The sequence below is a fragment of the Acanthisitta chloris genome, unplaced genomic scaffold, assembly GCF_000695815.1.
Source record: "Acanthisitta chloris isolate BGI_N310 unplaced genomic scaffold, ASM69581v1 scaffold9442, whole genome shotgun sequence".
Classification (NCBI taxonomy): Eukaryota; Metazoa; Chordata; class Aves; order Passeriformes; family Acanthisittidae; genus Acanthisitta; species Acanthisitta chloris.
Genome location: NW_008659999.1, coordinates 7,959 through 24,257, shown reverse-complemented (window position 1 = coordinate 24,257; position 16,299 = coordinate 7,959). Strand labels below are relative to the sequence as shown.

General features: G+C 39.0%; 1 protein-coding gene across 1 annotated transcript; it reads left to right on the top strand.

The window, feature by feature from the left end:
* Window positions 1-454: 454 nt before the first annotated feature.
* PLSCR5 (phospholipid scramblase family, member 5) lies at window positions 455-11,803 on the top strand. The gene is made up of 7 exons (XM_009069641.1): window positions 455-467; window positions 3,066-3,217; window positions 7,756-7,798; window positions 8,673-8,893; window positions 9,935-10,096; window positions 10,728-10,889; window positions 11,765-11,803. The coding sequence occupies exons 1-7, from the start codon at window positions 455-457 to the stop codon at window positions 11,801-11,803; spliced, it is 792 nt and encodes a 263-aa protein (XP_009067889.1).
* The last annotated feature ends 4,496 nt before the right edge of the window (window positions 11,804-16,299 follow it).

The window sequence follows — 16,299 nt, the reverse complement described above, 5'->3', positions numbered from 1 at the left end:
TCATCAACTCCTCTGTCTTTACTGGATAGCCTGAAGAAATGGAACCATAAATATTGAATGACAAAGAAAGAATTTTTGTAGTCTCAGAATAAATACATAGAAAACAGAATTTTAGGTCTAATATGCTCAGTTAGCCAGTGGATGCATTGAAGTTTTGCCTCTCTCTGTGTTCACAAAACACTTTTCCCTCTTTCCATTGGTGCAAACGTCTCGAAATGGATCAATGTTGCCCTGGTTCGTTGGCAGCATCTCCCCCTGTTGTCCAGCTCAGACAATGCAGAGCTCTGCACCATGAGGGAGGTGACACATCTCCTCTTCTTTGTAAGCTGATATCGAGTAGACAGACACCTTCTGAAGTTTTGTGCATGCTGTGTGCTTTTTTTTTCTTCGCTGCAACAAGAAAAGCCTTTTCTTTTAACCTGGCTTCCTTTGAAGAAGTAACTCAGGAAGCTTCATGGCCTCTCAAGGTAAGTGCATCTATAGTCTGTATTTTTAGATCATGTTTACAGAAAACTACAGTCTTGTACGTTTCCAGCAATCAGCAGTCTGATGAAACGAGTGTTTCACGCTAAACTGCATCAGTCAAAGCACAGTTGTTTTGGCTTCCTTTTAATTTTTCAGTATCCAAGAGGCTCCTAAGGAGACTAAAATCTATACTAGGATGTTATTTGAATAAAATATGTTATAAAATGTTAGCATCTGCATTCAATCAGAAAACGTAGTGTTCGTATCTTTGTGCTTAAACCTGTCGGTACAGAATGCATGAAAAGGGCAGGTACTGAGCCAAGGGGACAACTATTTTTGCCTGCTTCTTCTTTACTCTCCCCTTTGAAAATACCACATCAAGAAATGCTTTTCACATTCAAAACTGGCCAGAGTCCTGGTAAGCACATATGGAAAACAATATCTGAAGCACAGCTGAATTCAGTCAGATTACTCCTATATGGAAGCCTCTTTGTCGTGTATTGACCTTTAGCAGCAGCTGGTTGGGTGCTCAGGGCTGTAGGAAAACATGCAGCATGCTGATCTAACCAGCCTTCTCAATTAGTTTTCTCCTAGCTTTCAAATACTTGAACTAAGCAGAAGGACACAAATATCTTTTTTTTTTTTTTTCATACTTGAACTAAGCAGAAGGACACAAACATCTTTTTTTTTTTTTTCTTAACATGAATGCAACTCCACAGTGGTCATCCTGTTGTGATGTGCAGAGGCAGATGTCGGCACAGGAAGTTTCAGCAATGTCTATTTATGTTTGCCAAATGTTTATCCCTCTTTTTTGCCCCCCAAATACTCAACATTCTGCATTTAGAGCACTAAAAGGTACATAGCAGCAAGCAGGTTTTACAGCATTGATGTACTCTTGCAATATAGGTGTGGTTTTTTTAATTTTGCTTGTCTTTAGCCATATAGGAGAGATCTGGTTTTGCATGTTTTTGATGTATATCTATTAGTAGAAGCAGTGAAATAGTAGTGGTGTGGAATATGGTTTTTAGAATGGAGAAGATTGATAATACACCTGTTTTAGGAACATGTAACTCTACAAATTATATTTGTACAGAACACTCACTGTATCATATGGTCACTTTTAAGTTTTTCTGTATTAGAAGTGAAATGGGAATCATCCACAAAAATAGACTAAGTGTCAGAGTAGCTCAGATTGCCATTAAAATTTAATGTATTTACTGTTTGATTTTTGTATAGCTTAAAATTTGACAGGTAGAACTGCAATTTGTTGTCTTTTTTCCTCTTTATTATTCAAGAATAACACTAACACTGGGCCACTTCATGGCATTTCATGTAACAACAAGAGTTATGGCAGTAACAGAACCCTGTGAGGTAAAATGATGCAGAAGAGCATATAAAATATTTATTACCCAGTTATACATTTTTAAAAGCCAGCTACAGATTCAAAGGGGTTACTGTGGTTTCTGACTTTGAAAGAAAGCAGTGACTGCAAAGACAAATTAAGATCAAAATATGATTAAATGATGAATCTTTCACAGTGAGTTCAAATAATACTAAAAGATCTCATTTAAGCCCACAACAACAAAAGAGAGATTCAGACTTTAGAGCCAAAATTCCTTCTGGACCTCAAATCCCATTGTGCCCAAGTATTGTCACACATGAGATAAAAGTGATCAGTTTGGGGACTGCTGAGTCACAGGGGCTCAGCTTAATACAAGGATTTGCCATTTATATGGGGAGAGCTTCAGCTTGCTCTTCCTTGTTCAGGCAGAGCTAGCATTTCTGAAGACTGAGGAAAGATGCACCTAGTAAAACCAGTAGGGGTTTGTTGGGAATCAAATGGCTAAGGTGGTCACTGTGCTGGGGGAGACAGTGCCTGTGAATTTGGGGGTTTGTGGGAATACAGGGACTTGTAATAGTAAATGCTGTCATTGTCTTCACAGCACTGGTGTCCTAAAGGATGTGTTTGTGATAGCAAGCTAGAAAACACAGCATAACAATATCTGATCTTTTCATTAAGATAATAATGAACAATACACTGTAAGAGGCTGTGGAGACTTTGATACCAGGGTTGTAACATCCAGCTTAGGGAATCTGAGATCCTTGGAAAAGTTGTCTCTAATTAAGAGAAAATATGCATGTCCTTGAGATGGTAGAAAGCATCTTGATAGGAGCCAGGACTCAGCAGCTCAGGGTACTGTGGCACACAGGGCAGCTCACAGGGAGCAGGGCTGGGTGACTCGTGCTGGGAAACTTGTGGCCACCCTGTGTGTGAGTCCAGACCAGCCTCTCCCTTGCCACACAGGCTCTGTGCTCACCAGTGTCAGAGCAGATCAGGTGCCCTCCAAGACCACATCTCCTGGTTTAGCTTCATCTGCAATAATTTCACTTTGCATACTCTAAGACTGCTTTATGAAGTGCTCAAAGTGTGGGACCATCAGGAGATTTGTTTTGGGTCCTCACTCCTGATCCCAACTCTAGTGCTGATACAATCACAGGCTGAATGTGATGTAACTGTTTCAGCTTTGATCCAAGAAACTAGCTGCTCTTAGTGCCTGTTAATTTCTGATTTATATTTCCTTTTTTTTCCCCTCTTGCAGTATCTCATGGACAAACCTATCCAATCTTTCAGGATTACCTCCCTGGTTCTTCTGACTTTCCTGAACAGAACAAGCCTGTTGAACCAAAAAGTCTCTGGAAGCAAATACCACATGTTCATGACTTGCCACCTGGTCTGGAGTACCTGAACCAGGTCCTGAATCTTTCTGAATGTTAGAATTGTTATGTTTTCCTTGTATGTTGCTTTGATACCTTGGGGGATGAGGTTGTTTGGGATTTTTGCTTGAGGGATGGGCAGGTGGAGATGGAGAGGCTGTTTTGTTGTTTGGTATTACTATGAAACCAGGAGCAGAGGAATAACAAGCTCTTACTTCATTGCTGCCATACATTTTAATAGAATTTAATTTGTTATGCATGCAGCTCTCCTTGCACTAAAGCCATGGTTTTCTTCCCTCTAGGACATTTTCTAGGTCATATTATTATGCCTCCAATTGTCCCCCCAGTTTCCTTCCAGCTTCTTAAGACCTCACCCTCAGAGAAAAGTCTGTTAAACTCCAGCTGACCTCGAAAAGACCAAAATGAGAAAAGTCTGTTAAACTCCAGCTGACCAAAATAGGCAGTGTATGAAGGAATTGTCACCTCCTTATATCCTATCCTTTGAGGAACATCAAGGTCTTCTGAGCACACCTCCTTATATCCTATCCTTTGAGGACCATCAAGGTCTTCTGGGCTAATTCCTTCTGCCTCTGCAGGTTAGAGGCATGCTCTGCTGGGGAGGCAAACTCCCAAGGAGACAGTTCAGTTGAGCTATGCTGGCTCAGCTGAACCATCTGAGTTTGAGCCTGGGTGGCTACAAACCTGTGCCCACTCTCTGTGGGGTTGAGAGGAGGAAAGTGCTAATGCCCAAGAGAGGAAAATACTTGGAAATGGAAGCAGACAAGTAGGACACAGGTGGGGAAGGAGAGGGAATGCTTAAGTCTTCCCCATCCTACTGCTAAACATGTGGCTGTTCTCACTCTGTGAAACCTCTCAGCTCCTGGAGCTCAGAGCAGTGATGGTCTGTGGCTCAGCTCCAGGAATTCCTTATCTTCCTGCATTTTTCTTTACCAAGTAAGTAAAACCCAGCAGCTTCCTGCTATTACTTTGACACTGACTCCAGTCTGCATTTCACACGTGGCTGGATTCTGCCACTCTTATATATGCTGAGTAAGGTGTCATACACCCTGTTGGTACGGGCAGAGACAGAATCAGGCTCTCCAGTGTAGTCAGGCCATGATTCTGATACACACACTTCTGCTGTGTTTGCATTTTGGTGATGCTGGCAAATGTTCACTCCACTCAAGCTCTGTATTTTAGGCACACATTTCTTGTAGTTTTGCATAGAAGCAGAAATTGAATGTATTTTATATTTGGAGCTAAGTTACCTAGATAGCTAGTGAAACTGGGAGACCCTTCAGAAACAGTCTTTCATGTGGAGTTATGACTTTCATTTCATGGTGTCCAAGCACAGAATGATATGTGTTGTCAATTACATGAGCATTTGCTTACAGACTGTAGGAGCTGCATTTTGTGGTATAAAAGTGATTGCAATAGTAAATACTTGGCAGGTTGCATATTCAGTCTCCTGTATAAACATGAACTACACCTCAGATTTACCCAGACAATGTAGGCAAGCAAATACCATCACTTCATTTTATAGAAGCTTTACATCTGATATAAAGACAAGAGAACAAGTCACTGTCAGAACTATAACTGGAACTGGAGATCTCATTCATGCTTGTTCTCGGCCCAATAACCATGTGCCTGTGCTGCAGCCCTTGCTAATTATTCTCAATTTTCTCTGTAGTCTGAAAAGAGGGAAGCATATGTACAATGCTGATTGATGGCATATACCCACAGCCCACGTTTCTGTGCATTGCAGAACATTTAGGTGTGCAATGCTGAAGTCATACTGGCTGTGTGGCTAAGCAAATGGGCTCATACAGGATAGGTTGGAGCATAAAGAAGATCCCACCAGCAGGGACAGGGCTGCCTGCAGAATGAATTTGGGATTCACAGCTGCCAGGGTAATCCCTTGGGATTTATTCTGATGGACTAAGAGATTTTCATGTAACAAAATTCCAGAATGAAGACATTTTTAGCAGAACTGGGATTTTTTTGTGTGCCATTGGGAAGACTAGAAGACTCTATCTTATTAATTGGGGAAAGGTGGGTCAAAATTGAAGCAGGCACAGACAGGTACTACTGGAAGGATGTGGGGAATAGAGAACCTGCTTTGAAACAAGACTGCAGTTGTTTCATCTTTGGACTAAAAAACACTACCAGAGAGGAAACTATGACTGGGTACATAGAAGAGTAAACAACCTGTGGGAAAGAGACATTTAATTTATAGAATTATGTTACTGGCAGAAAAAAAATATAGAAAGTGGTTGTGAATAAATAAAGGATAACAAATAGAAATGATGCTCTGGGATTATCTCCAGCAGGAGTGGGGAAGATAGCTGAATAGATTTGAGAAAGCTGAATATATTTCTTAATAAGACCATGATATGTTTGACTCTGAAACAAAGATCCAAATTTACTGTATCTCAGTGAGATCCCTACAATTGTATTCTGAAGAGCAACTCAAGGACACAGCATACAGTGTTGGCTGACAGGAAAAGAAAGTATCTATCCTGTATGTTAAGGCAAGGCAGCAGTGTTTCACTCTGCAAATACACACCTGGAGTCAGTTCAGGGGACAAAGTGATTCGATCAGCTGTACAAAGTGCACCAGAGAAGCACAAAAAACTGCCTCTGCCTTGGCAAATGGATGCTATGCTTTCTATAACTATCACAGAAGTGACACCCTTTAAATAATTTCCTATCAAAAAAAGTTACACAAACCTCACTATGATCTTCCAGATCACAGTCATAGCTCGAGGAATTGTTCAGTGCCCATCCCAATAATCAAGGGAACCTTTTCCCTTGGCAGGAATAGAAAGGTGAGATCTTGGAGAAGAATTTTCTGAGTAGCTTAGTTCCATGTTATGCCACCATTCACACTTCACCAATTTTGTAAAAGGCTTCTTAGTTTAGACTTGGTTAGACTGATCAGATGTATATTTAAAGCCCACAGAACTAAATACTGAGAGTTAGCTGTGTGTTAGGAATTTTAACATATCTGAGCTCAAGAGGGCCAGACCCTTGTAAACCAAAGGGCTTTGGATGCTTTCAAATGCAAGTGCAGAATTCCCTTAATCCACAAGTGCCCTAATAAAAATGCATCAGAATAGCTGCCTTGTAGAAACCAGTGAAAGGCAAAACAAGGCTAACAAGTGGTACTGTTGTGTTGTCTCAACATTGTTTCTACATTGTGCACAATAAACCAACACACAGACCAAAATCGCTCAAAGCTTTTACCAGTTCAGACTCATAAATTTTCTTTTCCCTGTGAAAGTCTACGTCGGGCAAAGAAATCCAAATTAAAATCCATACTAAAATATTAAAATAGCCCTACCATCTTTTACTGGTTTATTCTCTTTTCGAAACCCAAACAGCAAAGATTCTTGGGAGATTATTTTTAATTCTAAATATTTTTTATTATTTCAATTACTGGCATGCACATTTCAGAGATTAATCAAAGGGATAAAGGAGTTTCTCTTTACCAGCTTTTCCTTGCAGCCTGAACTAGCTGCAGGAGATGACCAGAAGTGACAAATGGCTACAACAGTTTGAATACAGATGGGGCAAGATTTATCAATTGTAAAATATACAGGTGCTGGAGAGCTGTGACATGCTGGTCTCAAGAGGTCACTGTGTGCTTTCTGTCTGCAGTTGTGAGTAATGCCAAAATCCTGTGCCAAGTGTTTGCCCATCAGGAATTTATAGAAAAAAAGATTGGTAAAGCCTGAAACTATCACATAAAACAGGCATAAAAAGTCACATAAAAACGAAAGGTAGGCTGAAATTAAGTCTTGCTGGTTTTATAATACTAACAACTGTTCTCTAAAGAAGAATAATGTCAGAGGGATGATAAGCACAGCAAAGCTGGATATCATGACAAGCAGTTTTTCTCCAGCATCTCTAACCAGCTCACAGGGGAGGACAGTTTCAGCCACCTGAGGATTTCTCTGGGGAGCTGTTGGTTTGCTCATTCTGGCACCCTAGCATGACCCTTTGCCAGATTTAGGGTGCAGAGCTCCTGTGCCTGAGATCAGAGCATTAAAGCTTGTGCATGCCATCATTGGCATCCCCTGGTTGCCTTTCTAGGCTGCTCCAGTGGAGCCCTTTGGGATGTGGCCACAGCACATTTTGAGTTTGAGCCCAGACTCATTCACTTCTGCACTGCCATGGTGCCCATCACCAACCTTAGCTTTGGGGTAAGAGGCTTCCCCTCTCCCAAAGTGGAAGAACAAGAAAGAGGAGGCAAGAAGTACATTCTGCTTCTCACACACAGATTTCTATTGCTGTTGTCTGCCTTATTGCCCCAGTGAAGATTATTTTTTCTTCAAACATGCAGGTGAATTACATGGCCACAGAAACTAATGTCACATTCTTCAGCCATCATTTCAGGGAGAAGTCTAAACTGTGACTTGAGATAGCCCTCGGGCACCTCACTGGTGCACCTCTGGAAGGAAAGAAATCCTAATAATAGGGAGATATGCAACAAAAATAGACAGGTGACCACCAGCAGGCCCAGACCTATGCAACACCCACCATCTTGTTTGTTGTTTGTTTTTTTTAAAACAGATGGACAGGATAATTATTCATCAGCAAGTGGAGCTTCTGGAAGGTATGGTGCAATCCTTGTTGGTCTTGAACAGTGCTGGTACACAGCTGCCTCCAAATGGTTTCCAAGTCTTGCCCCCACCTCACTGAAGTCACTGTGAAACTTCCTGCTGCTCTTCCATCAGACTGTAATGTGTTGATAGTGTGGGGAAGGCTCACTTTATTGCATGCCTGTTCTGTGGCAAACCACAGAGGAGAGAAAAATTACAGAGAGTAGTCTTTACAACAGTCCTAAATTCTCTCCCTCAGGCATCTCCCTCTCAGTGTTATTAAAGTTTAACCATCTTTCCAATCCATGGAAAAATTTATTGTCTTTAACAATAATTAACATGCTATGAGAAACAAAGCAAATAGAGAAAGGAAGGTCAAAAGACACAAAATGAAGCATAAAAGTTTCTAATTACATAGTTTCTCAGAATTTCAAAGTACTGAACAAGTATTAAGTTTGGCAAATAAAACACTCTAAAATATATTTCTCCCATTCAAAATGGTTTTGGCCTGATTCTTGAATGACCCAGTGGGTAAAAGTTTTGTCACTGAAGTGGGACAGCCTCATAGTGTTACTTTTCAAAGATTATAAAGGAAAAACACAAAACAAAACTCAGGGTCTGAATTCTGCTTTTGATACATACTTCAGTGTGCAGTAAATCAAATCTTTGAACTAATTCCTTCAAAACACAGAGCTGGCATTATTATTTCCTTACAGTTGTATATTTTCTTTGTCATTCTTTCCAAATAATTTTTTTAAACAATCTGTTTCAGAGATTTTTAGAATATATACTCACATATATATATATAAAAATATATAGACTAACATTATGCTAAGGTAATGAGTAGCATTATACTAAGTTAATGTTCTACTTGTTTTGCTTTCTTAGCTGTACTTGGCAGAGAGACCTCCAGCAAATATGAGATAAAAAACCATTTGGGACAAAGAGTTTACTTTGCAGTAGAAGAAAACGATTGCTTTAACCGTAACCTGTGTTCACGTATAAGGTCTTTCACCATAAGGATTGAGGATAACACGGGCCGAGAAGTGATTCGAGTGATCAGACCCTTGAGATGCAACAGCTGCTGCTGCCCCTGCTTCCTACAGGAGGTGAGGGAACACCAAATACTTCTTGTCCAGGGGTCTCACTGTATGTGCTCAGCATTAATGAAGCCTCGTGCAGGGTGTCAGGAAGGAATTCACAGCCACCTTTCAGCCTGGGGGACTGTGTGGAGACCTTCCTTTGGGGGAACTATTGAGAAACGATGCCCTTCGATGAGTTACATTCCCAGCACACCTCCTCCCTTTCATGGGACCTTGCTTTCCTGACATCCCACATAAAGCTTTTATGTCTGATGATAGAGATGTCTCTCCAGTCAAGCAACACCTCAAAATATTTTTTGCCCTGATAGAGATGGAGATCACCCACTGTACTCCAGGAGGGTGAAGGATGGAAAAATCCCTGCAGGCCATCAGTGCATGTGGGTATGATTGGGAAGCAGCTCTCTGAGGAGGCTGATGCTTCACTCCACAGCTCTGCCTCTTCAAGGCCAGGTATCTCTGGTAAATTTCAGAACATGGAAGTAAGCTGCTTGGAGTGAAAAATGCAGATCCCACAGAGTATCAGCTCTTTCCTCCATATTTTTGACTTTCCTTTATTCAGACATCTTTCTTGTTTTATGAAAATGTTTTACATGTTTGCATATGCACTTACTTTCTCAACACTGCATCAGTTTTTTTTTTTTTAAAAAGGTCCTTGGTAGTACAGCCGCTTAGCACTTACTTTCTCAACACTGCATCAGGATTTTTTTTTTTTTAAAAAAGGTCCCTGGTAGTACAGCCGCTTAAAAAAAAAAGCTTATAGGATACTTGCTGCTTACAATCAAAAAAGACAGTATGGCTTTTATAAAGTCTTATATGTAAGATGTTAGCCTCTGCTGCAGCTTTTGAGCTTCATATCATCCACTATATTTAAAACTGCCATTAGACAGTCTTGCAATATCCAGTTCACAGTTTGGTAAAATTATATATCACTATATTAAATAAATAAATATGTTGTCATTACATAAACAATACATTAAAATGCAAAAATATACTAATATAAGATTAGTTTAAAACATTTTGTGGTTGTTGTCTTCTTTTGTTTACTAGTTAGAAGTTCAGTCACCACCAGGTACAATAGCTGGGTATGTTGTACAGAACTGGGACCCTTTTCTGCCAAAGTTTACTGTACAGAATGAAAGCAAAGAAGATGTACTAAAAATAATTGGCCCATATGCAACCTGTGGCTGTTTTGACGATGTTGACTTTGAGGTATGTTTCTTACGAGCATTAAGAATTTAAAAGTTTTACTACTTTGAATACATTTTTCAGGTGAGAGGGAGAATGGGAGATGCTTGAAGAAACCCTGACTGGAGTTTACTGATGTAAATAAAGTGCTTTGCCTTAGTTGAGAATCATAAAGGAACTTTTGGGTTTGTCAACTCATTAGCCAAATCAGAAGACTTCAGTGGGTACTGTCTGAAATTTCAGTATACTGTGAGAAACATGCAGATGGCTACAGAATTGAGAACACATCTGTCTCCTGAGGGGACAGTGGTCCACAGCAATGTGACTAGTACCATATAGGAAATATGAGATGGGAAAAAGCCCAACATTGTGAAAGAAGAGCAAAAGTGGTATAAACTTTCACAATTGCTTTCCTCCACTTTTCTGTCAACTCTAAAGATGCTGATGTTTCCAAAGTTGAGACCCTTTCTTGTGTGCCACTCCTAAAGGCAAATTTGACACTAATAGAACATCTCAGCGATAAGAATAAAAGAAGAACCTGACAACTCTAGCATACTCTGCATGTCAGGGCACAGTCATTAATTCTGGGGAGATATCTTCAGTGTGCAGTTGATTTATTTACATTTATGTCTGTTCCTATTTTCCATTTGTGAAGGTAAAAGCTCTCAATGAGATGACAACAATTGGCAAAATTTCCAAGTACTGGTCTGGATTTGTAAACAACGTCTTTACCAACACTGCCAACTTTGGGATCCTTGTCCCTGTAGATCTTGATGTGAGAATCAAGGCAGTAATGATTGGTGCTTGTTTCCTCATTGTAAGTATGCAAAGTGAAGAGGTAAACCTATAGAAATGTGCAGACTGGGGCCAAAGAGGCCATTGCTAGCAGCTGTGATCCTACAAAGATGTAAGTGCAGTGGAAAGTCAAACCTGATTCCTAAAATATAAGTTTACTGAAAGCCTTCTAATTTTTATGTCTTCTTTTGGTTTTTAGGTTCTTAATATTTTTAATTTTTTTAAAATCTGTTTAAATAGTATTACACATGCAGTTCAATATTTTGTATGGCAGGATCAAATCTCAACATACATGGCAAACATACCTAAATCCCCAAATCCCTAATTATGTTTGAAAAAGTGTATGAACCAAAAAGAAAAAAAAGTTATGTTGTTTCAAACCAATTCAATAGGTCTGTTAAGTGCTGCATGTAAGACCTTCAGGTCATATGAAATTTCCTACAAAAGTTCCCTTTTGAAGATAGTCATTAGAATTATATGAGAAGGAGAATACTAAGTGCTAAGGGTAAAGATGAAGTTATGTTCCATCAATATTTGTTGTGTACCTCTTTTGCCAACATAATTGTACTAATGTTAACATGCAATGGTTTCAAAATCATACGTGATATGATCATCAGAATATAAAACCAAATGACAAAACTATTTAAATTATTCAATGAAAAGTGTTTGCTTTAAAAATGCAACAACAATTCAGAAATTTTGCTTTTATTAGATAGAAATGGCAGTTCAGATTTTTGAATTGTCCCTCCCAAAACTCCTGTTGCTCGGTGGCAGTGATAGAAAGTGACTGACTAATCTAATTATTTTATGTAACAAAAGCCTACAAGAAAGAGTTTTGATAGTAATTGTTGCATTTTTGTGTCTTCCATCTCTAATTCATAGTTTGCTTACTTGTAGGACTTAATGTTCTTTGAAAACTCTTTGGATGGACTATAACAAGATGACAGAAACAATGAAATATGCAGAATGTGTTTCAGTAGGTAAAAATGAACAGAAATTGATCTTCTTGCTTTGAAGACTTATACCTTAGATACTTTCTAATTCTTTTTCATTTTCTTCCAGAAATTGCTTGAGCTTTAGACATGATTTTTGAACTGCAAAAATCTTTGTTCCTTTTAGGAAAAGATAGGGAGCTAATGATGATGCTTATTAAAATATGTCTCATGTAAATAATAATTTGCCACTTATATTTTATGTGTGTTGTAGCTAAACACATACTTTTCACACAGAGCACTGTTGCTTTGGAATAGTGTTATTCTCTTTTTTCTCTTTTGATGTTCCTGCATGGGAAATCATGAAAGATTAGATGAAGGCTGGCAGCATCACTGATGAAAGTCTGTGTTTAGAGAAGCCTTTGATGTTTTGCAAGTGGTGGTACCAGCTACTAACAACATGAGGGTGTGTTCTGGGGATTTGGCTTTTTCCTAATTTTTGGAAGTAATTTTCTGATTTGCTATTGAATTAATAGTAACAAACTGATATTGAAAGTAACAAATATAAAGACATCATCCAATGGGAAGTTCAAGATGTTATCTCTTTCAGTGAGTTGAAAGAAGGGAAGTTATGTTTGCTAGTAAATGAATTTTATGACAAAGATTGTTTTAATGAGCAGCAGCCAGAGACTAGGCTTGGGAATGTAAGCTCTATTCCAAAAATCTGGTCTTCTAGTATTTCTATGGTCCTCTATGTGCTAGAAGCACACAAATCACTTTGCTTTGAACTATCCAGCATTACAGATTCTTGCAGCCATCCACTCAAGGCTTTCCTTAAAAGGTTTGTTCTTCTTTATGGTGATTGATAACTTTTCATTCAGACTTGCCTGAGGCCACCCTAGAACAGAATTATTAATTCTTTTCCTTTGGCAAGCTCAGGTATTTTCTATGATAGGATTGTGTAAAAGGAGCTTTTTCTAGTTCAGCAGTTTTACATAGCTGTTCAAACCTGCAGTCAGACCTCATCATACTGTTCCCAAACATTCCCACCAACAGGCTTTTAATAACACAAGCTTCCTTTGTAGGTACATCCATGCAAGATGTAAGCATTTATTTTTTTTTTTTGCAAAATAATTGCTGTATGAACTTTCTTATGCCTCCCTTAAAAGCCCTAGTGGGTCCTTCAAGAAGCAAACCAGTACCATACAATATTGGTGGTAAAACCAAATGCTGTCATAGTCACCAGTCAAGTTTCCAAGGGGAACATTTTACAAATCACTGGAAATGCTGGCTTCTTTTTTTAGTGTGAACCAGTAATTCAATTCTTGCAAACAACCAACACATCAACGGAAAGAGAGGAGATAATGAATAATTCATAAAAATGAAAAAGAGCTAAATTTATCGGGTGATTAATTCTCAACAAATATTTAGACTAATTTTAAATTAATGTTCATGGATATGAATTCAAACACAGTGAAGTCAGGAAGTTGCAACTAACGTTCCCATAGTGAAATTAACTCAGGAATGCTTATAGATTTAAACAGTATGTTTTAGATTATATACCACACTTAGGTATTTATACAGATTTACATATGTCTTGAAAATAATTGTGGTTAACAAGCTCTGACAATCATCATTATCTTTTAACCATTTCATTACTGGCTCTCGCTGTGACTTTTAGCAGTGCAATCAGGTTATGAGCTCACAGGAACCATCGCTGCCACCTCTCACAGGAGGATGCATTCTGTGAGCTTCGCGGGCAAGACGCTCCCTCCTGTGGTTATGTGTGATTTTACAGAGAAATACAGGATGCTTTTTGCCATTCTCACTCATTTCACACTGGTGTCATTCTGTTAAATTCAGCCCTTTCACTCCTGACTTACTCTTATGTAGACTGAGAAAAAGAAACGGATTTTCTTTTTTTTTTTTTTCTCTTTAAATACCTTTGCCAGCTTAGATGGAAGTGACTATTATTATAGCTGATAATTTTGGGTCTTGTGCAAAATGGTTAGTGCACTGTTGTTGAGCTGTGTGTGTCTGAACACTTGGCTGGATACAGTGCTTGGTGAGACCAGCAGGATTGCCACCTAGCTCCCACTGCAATTCCCAGTCTTCTTCTGACTGTTAACTAGTCAAAGATGTCTCTGAAGCAAATGTGTTTAACCTCAGCTGCAGTCAGCTCAAAACAGGGTGTTATTTACCTGCAGGGCTGAATTTGGCTGTGAGTGTCCATGTATACCTTGTAGGTGAGCAACACATGCATATATTTTTTATGAATTGCAACCAGATGATATTACTGTACTTCTTGCACTTAATCATTTTCTTGCTGTTTTGTGTGTTGCTACAACTTTTTTTGCTGTTAATGTGTACATAAGTATGTTTGAATGTCTCTTTATACTCAGAGGCGGCTTCTGGGAGACACAGGAACAGGATCAGCCTCTGGATAAAACAAGCACTGGGGCTGGGACAGCTTTTGCTGGCTAGAGCTCTCTTGACATTCTGCTTGACCTTTGTCCCACCCTTCAGCATCCTGGTAGAAATTCAGTGCCAATGCCAGCATTTTTTCAACTGGAAAGTCGTTCATCTACACCACAGCTGCCACACAAAGGCAGGTATTCATCCTCACCAAAGATGATGGAGTTCTGCATGATACAACTAATGAAAAGCTAATGCATACTAAGATTTTAATGACTGGCAGCTCTAACTAATAATCCTTCTTATTAATAGCAATGTGTTTCAAGTTATGGGAGCTATGCATGCTCACCTTTCATGGTTCCCCCTTGGGCTAGGAGTAGCTCTCCAAAGGAGAATTCAGTATCTGCTAAAGTGTCATGGCTATTCTCCAAAGCAGATTCATGTCCTGGATATCATCTAAAAAGAAACAAGACTGTTTGAAAGAAACAGAAATTTTACTTAACCCAGCCAAGCAAAGATTTTCACTCTTGATCACCAGCCAAACTGTAAATCTGTGTAGCACACAGTCCTTGTGCTCAGTAGATGGCAGCAACAACTCATTATTACAATATTTAGCTTTTCACAGGTCACAAGCTGTACTCAGGACACTGATTAAAGATCAACACACCTTTAATCTCGAATTGAATTCGACTCTTAACTGGAGGATTTTATTTTCTGCGTGTGATATTAAACCTTTGTCACATGATGCTGGGTTATCTTTATTGTCTGCAACTTACAGCTGAATTATTGGTGACTGGTACTTTAGGAGATCTGGTCAAGGCATGGACAGAAGACAGCCTGCCACAAAGTGACCTCTTCTGATCAGCACCAAACCTATTTTTTGCACCTGGAGCATCTCTCCAGCTTCCACAGGTGGACAGCAAAGAAGCCTCAGTCCCAGGACACTCCTCACTTTCTGCAGAAACAGAAGTGCCATGTCTATAGGAAATGGCTTTGTGGTGGTGTCCCTAGAAATGTCAAAGGTTTCTATGGGTAAAATGTTTTTAATGTCATGTCATGCCATCATGGCCCATCACTATGGGCTGTCCTGGTTCTCTGATAATTTGGTGGATTCAAAAGTGTACTTCTCTTCATAGACTTTGATGTGCATATTGAAAAAATCTTTTTGTGTCAATTGAATTATTTGTTTCAGGATTAGACAAGCCTGGAAATGATCCAAAATACACATTTACCGATAGAGTTGTTTAAATGGATCCGTTTTGAAAAAAGAAAAAAGATACTTCCTTCTCCTGACCCTCTTCTTAGCTGTATTGATTTAGTTTCAATTAGAATGGTATGTGCTATGTCAAAGTGATAAATGCTAGTTTAATTCGAAGATCAACTTTAGATTTCAAATGTGCTTTTTTTCTTCCCTAAAAATGGCTCTCCTAGTGGGCAAAACCCACTTTAGCTCCTTAGGGAAAATTACCCTATATGCTGTGGAAGGAGATTTAGTTGTTGGTTTTTGTTGGTTTTTTTTTCTGGAATCCTGGATGTTTTCCTAAACTTGATCCCTCTTAGGAATAGCTTCCTTAATGCCAAATCATTATTGAAGTCTACAGAGACTATTAGCACCTGCCAAGAGACAACAACATCTTTTCCATGATTTGTCAGCATTTTATTACTTCAGTCCTCTGAAATTAAGTTAATGAAACATTTTTTAAAGGTAGTAATAATTACTTTATGGAGCAAGACAGCCCAGGACAGATAAAACTTTCTGCTTTCTTATATATTTTTTAGTACTGTGCTTAGAAAAGCTCACTAATATTTTACATAAGAAAGGTCAGGAGGACAGAGACAGGTGAGTGCCGAGTGACTGTACCCTCAAAGTGTGTTCATATTAAGTTAATGAAACATTTTTTAAAGGTAGTAATAATTACTTTATGGAGCAAGACAGCCCAGGACAGATAAAACTTTCTGCTTTCTTATATATTTTTTAGTACTGTGCTTAGAAAAGCTCACTAATATTTTACATAAGAAAGGTCAGGAGGACAGAGACAGGTGAGTGCCGAGTGACTGTACCCTCAAAGTGTGTTCATTCTCCCA

Coding starts and splice junctions, on each gene's coding strand:
- PLSCR5 (XM_009069641.1), top strand. Junction 3,218..7,755: donor GTCTGGAGTACCTGAACCAG/GTCCTGAATCTT, acceptor TTTTTAAAACAG/ATGGACAGGATAATTATTCA. Junction 10,890..11,764: donor TTGGTGCTTGTTTCCTCATT/GTAAGTATGCAA, acceptor GCTTACTTGTAG/GACTTAATGTTCTTTGAAAA.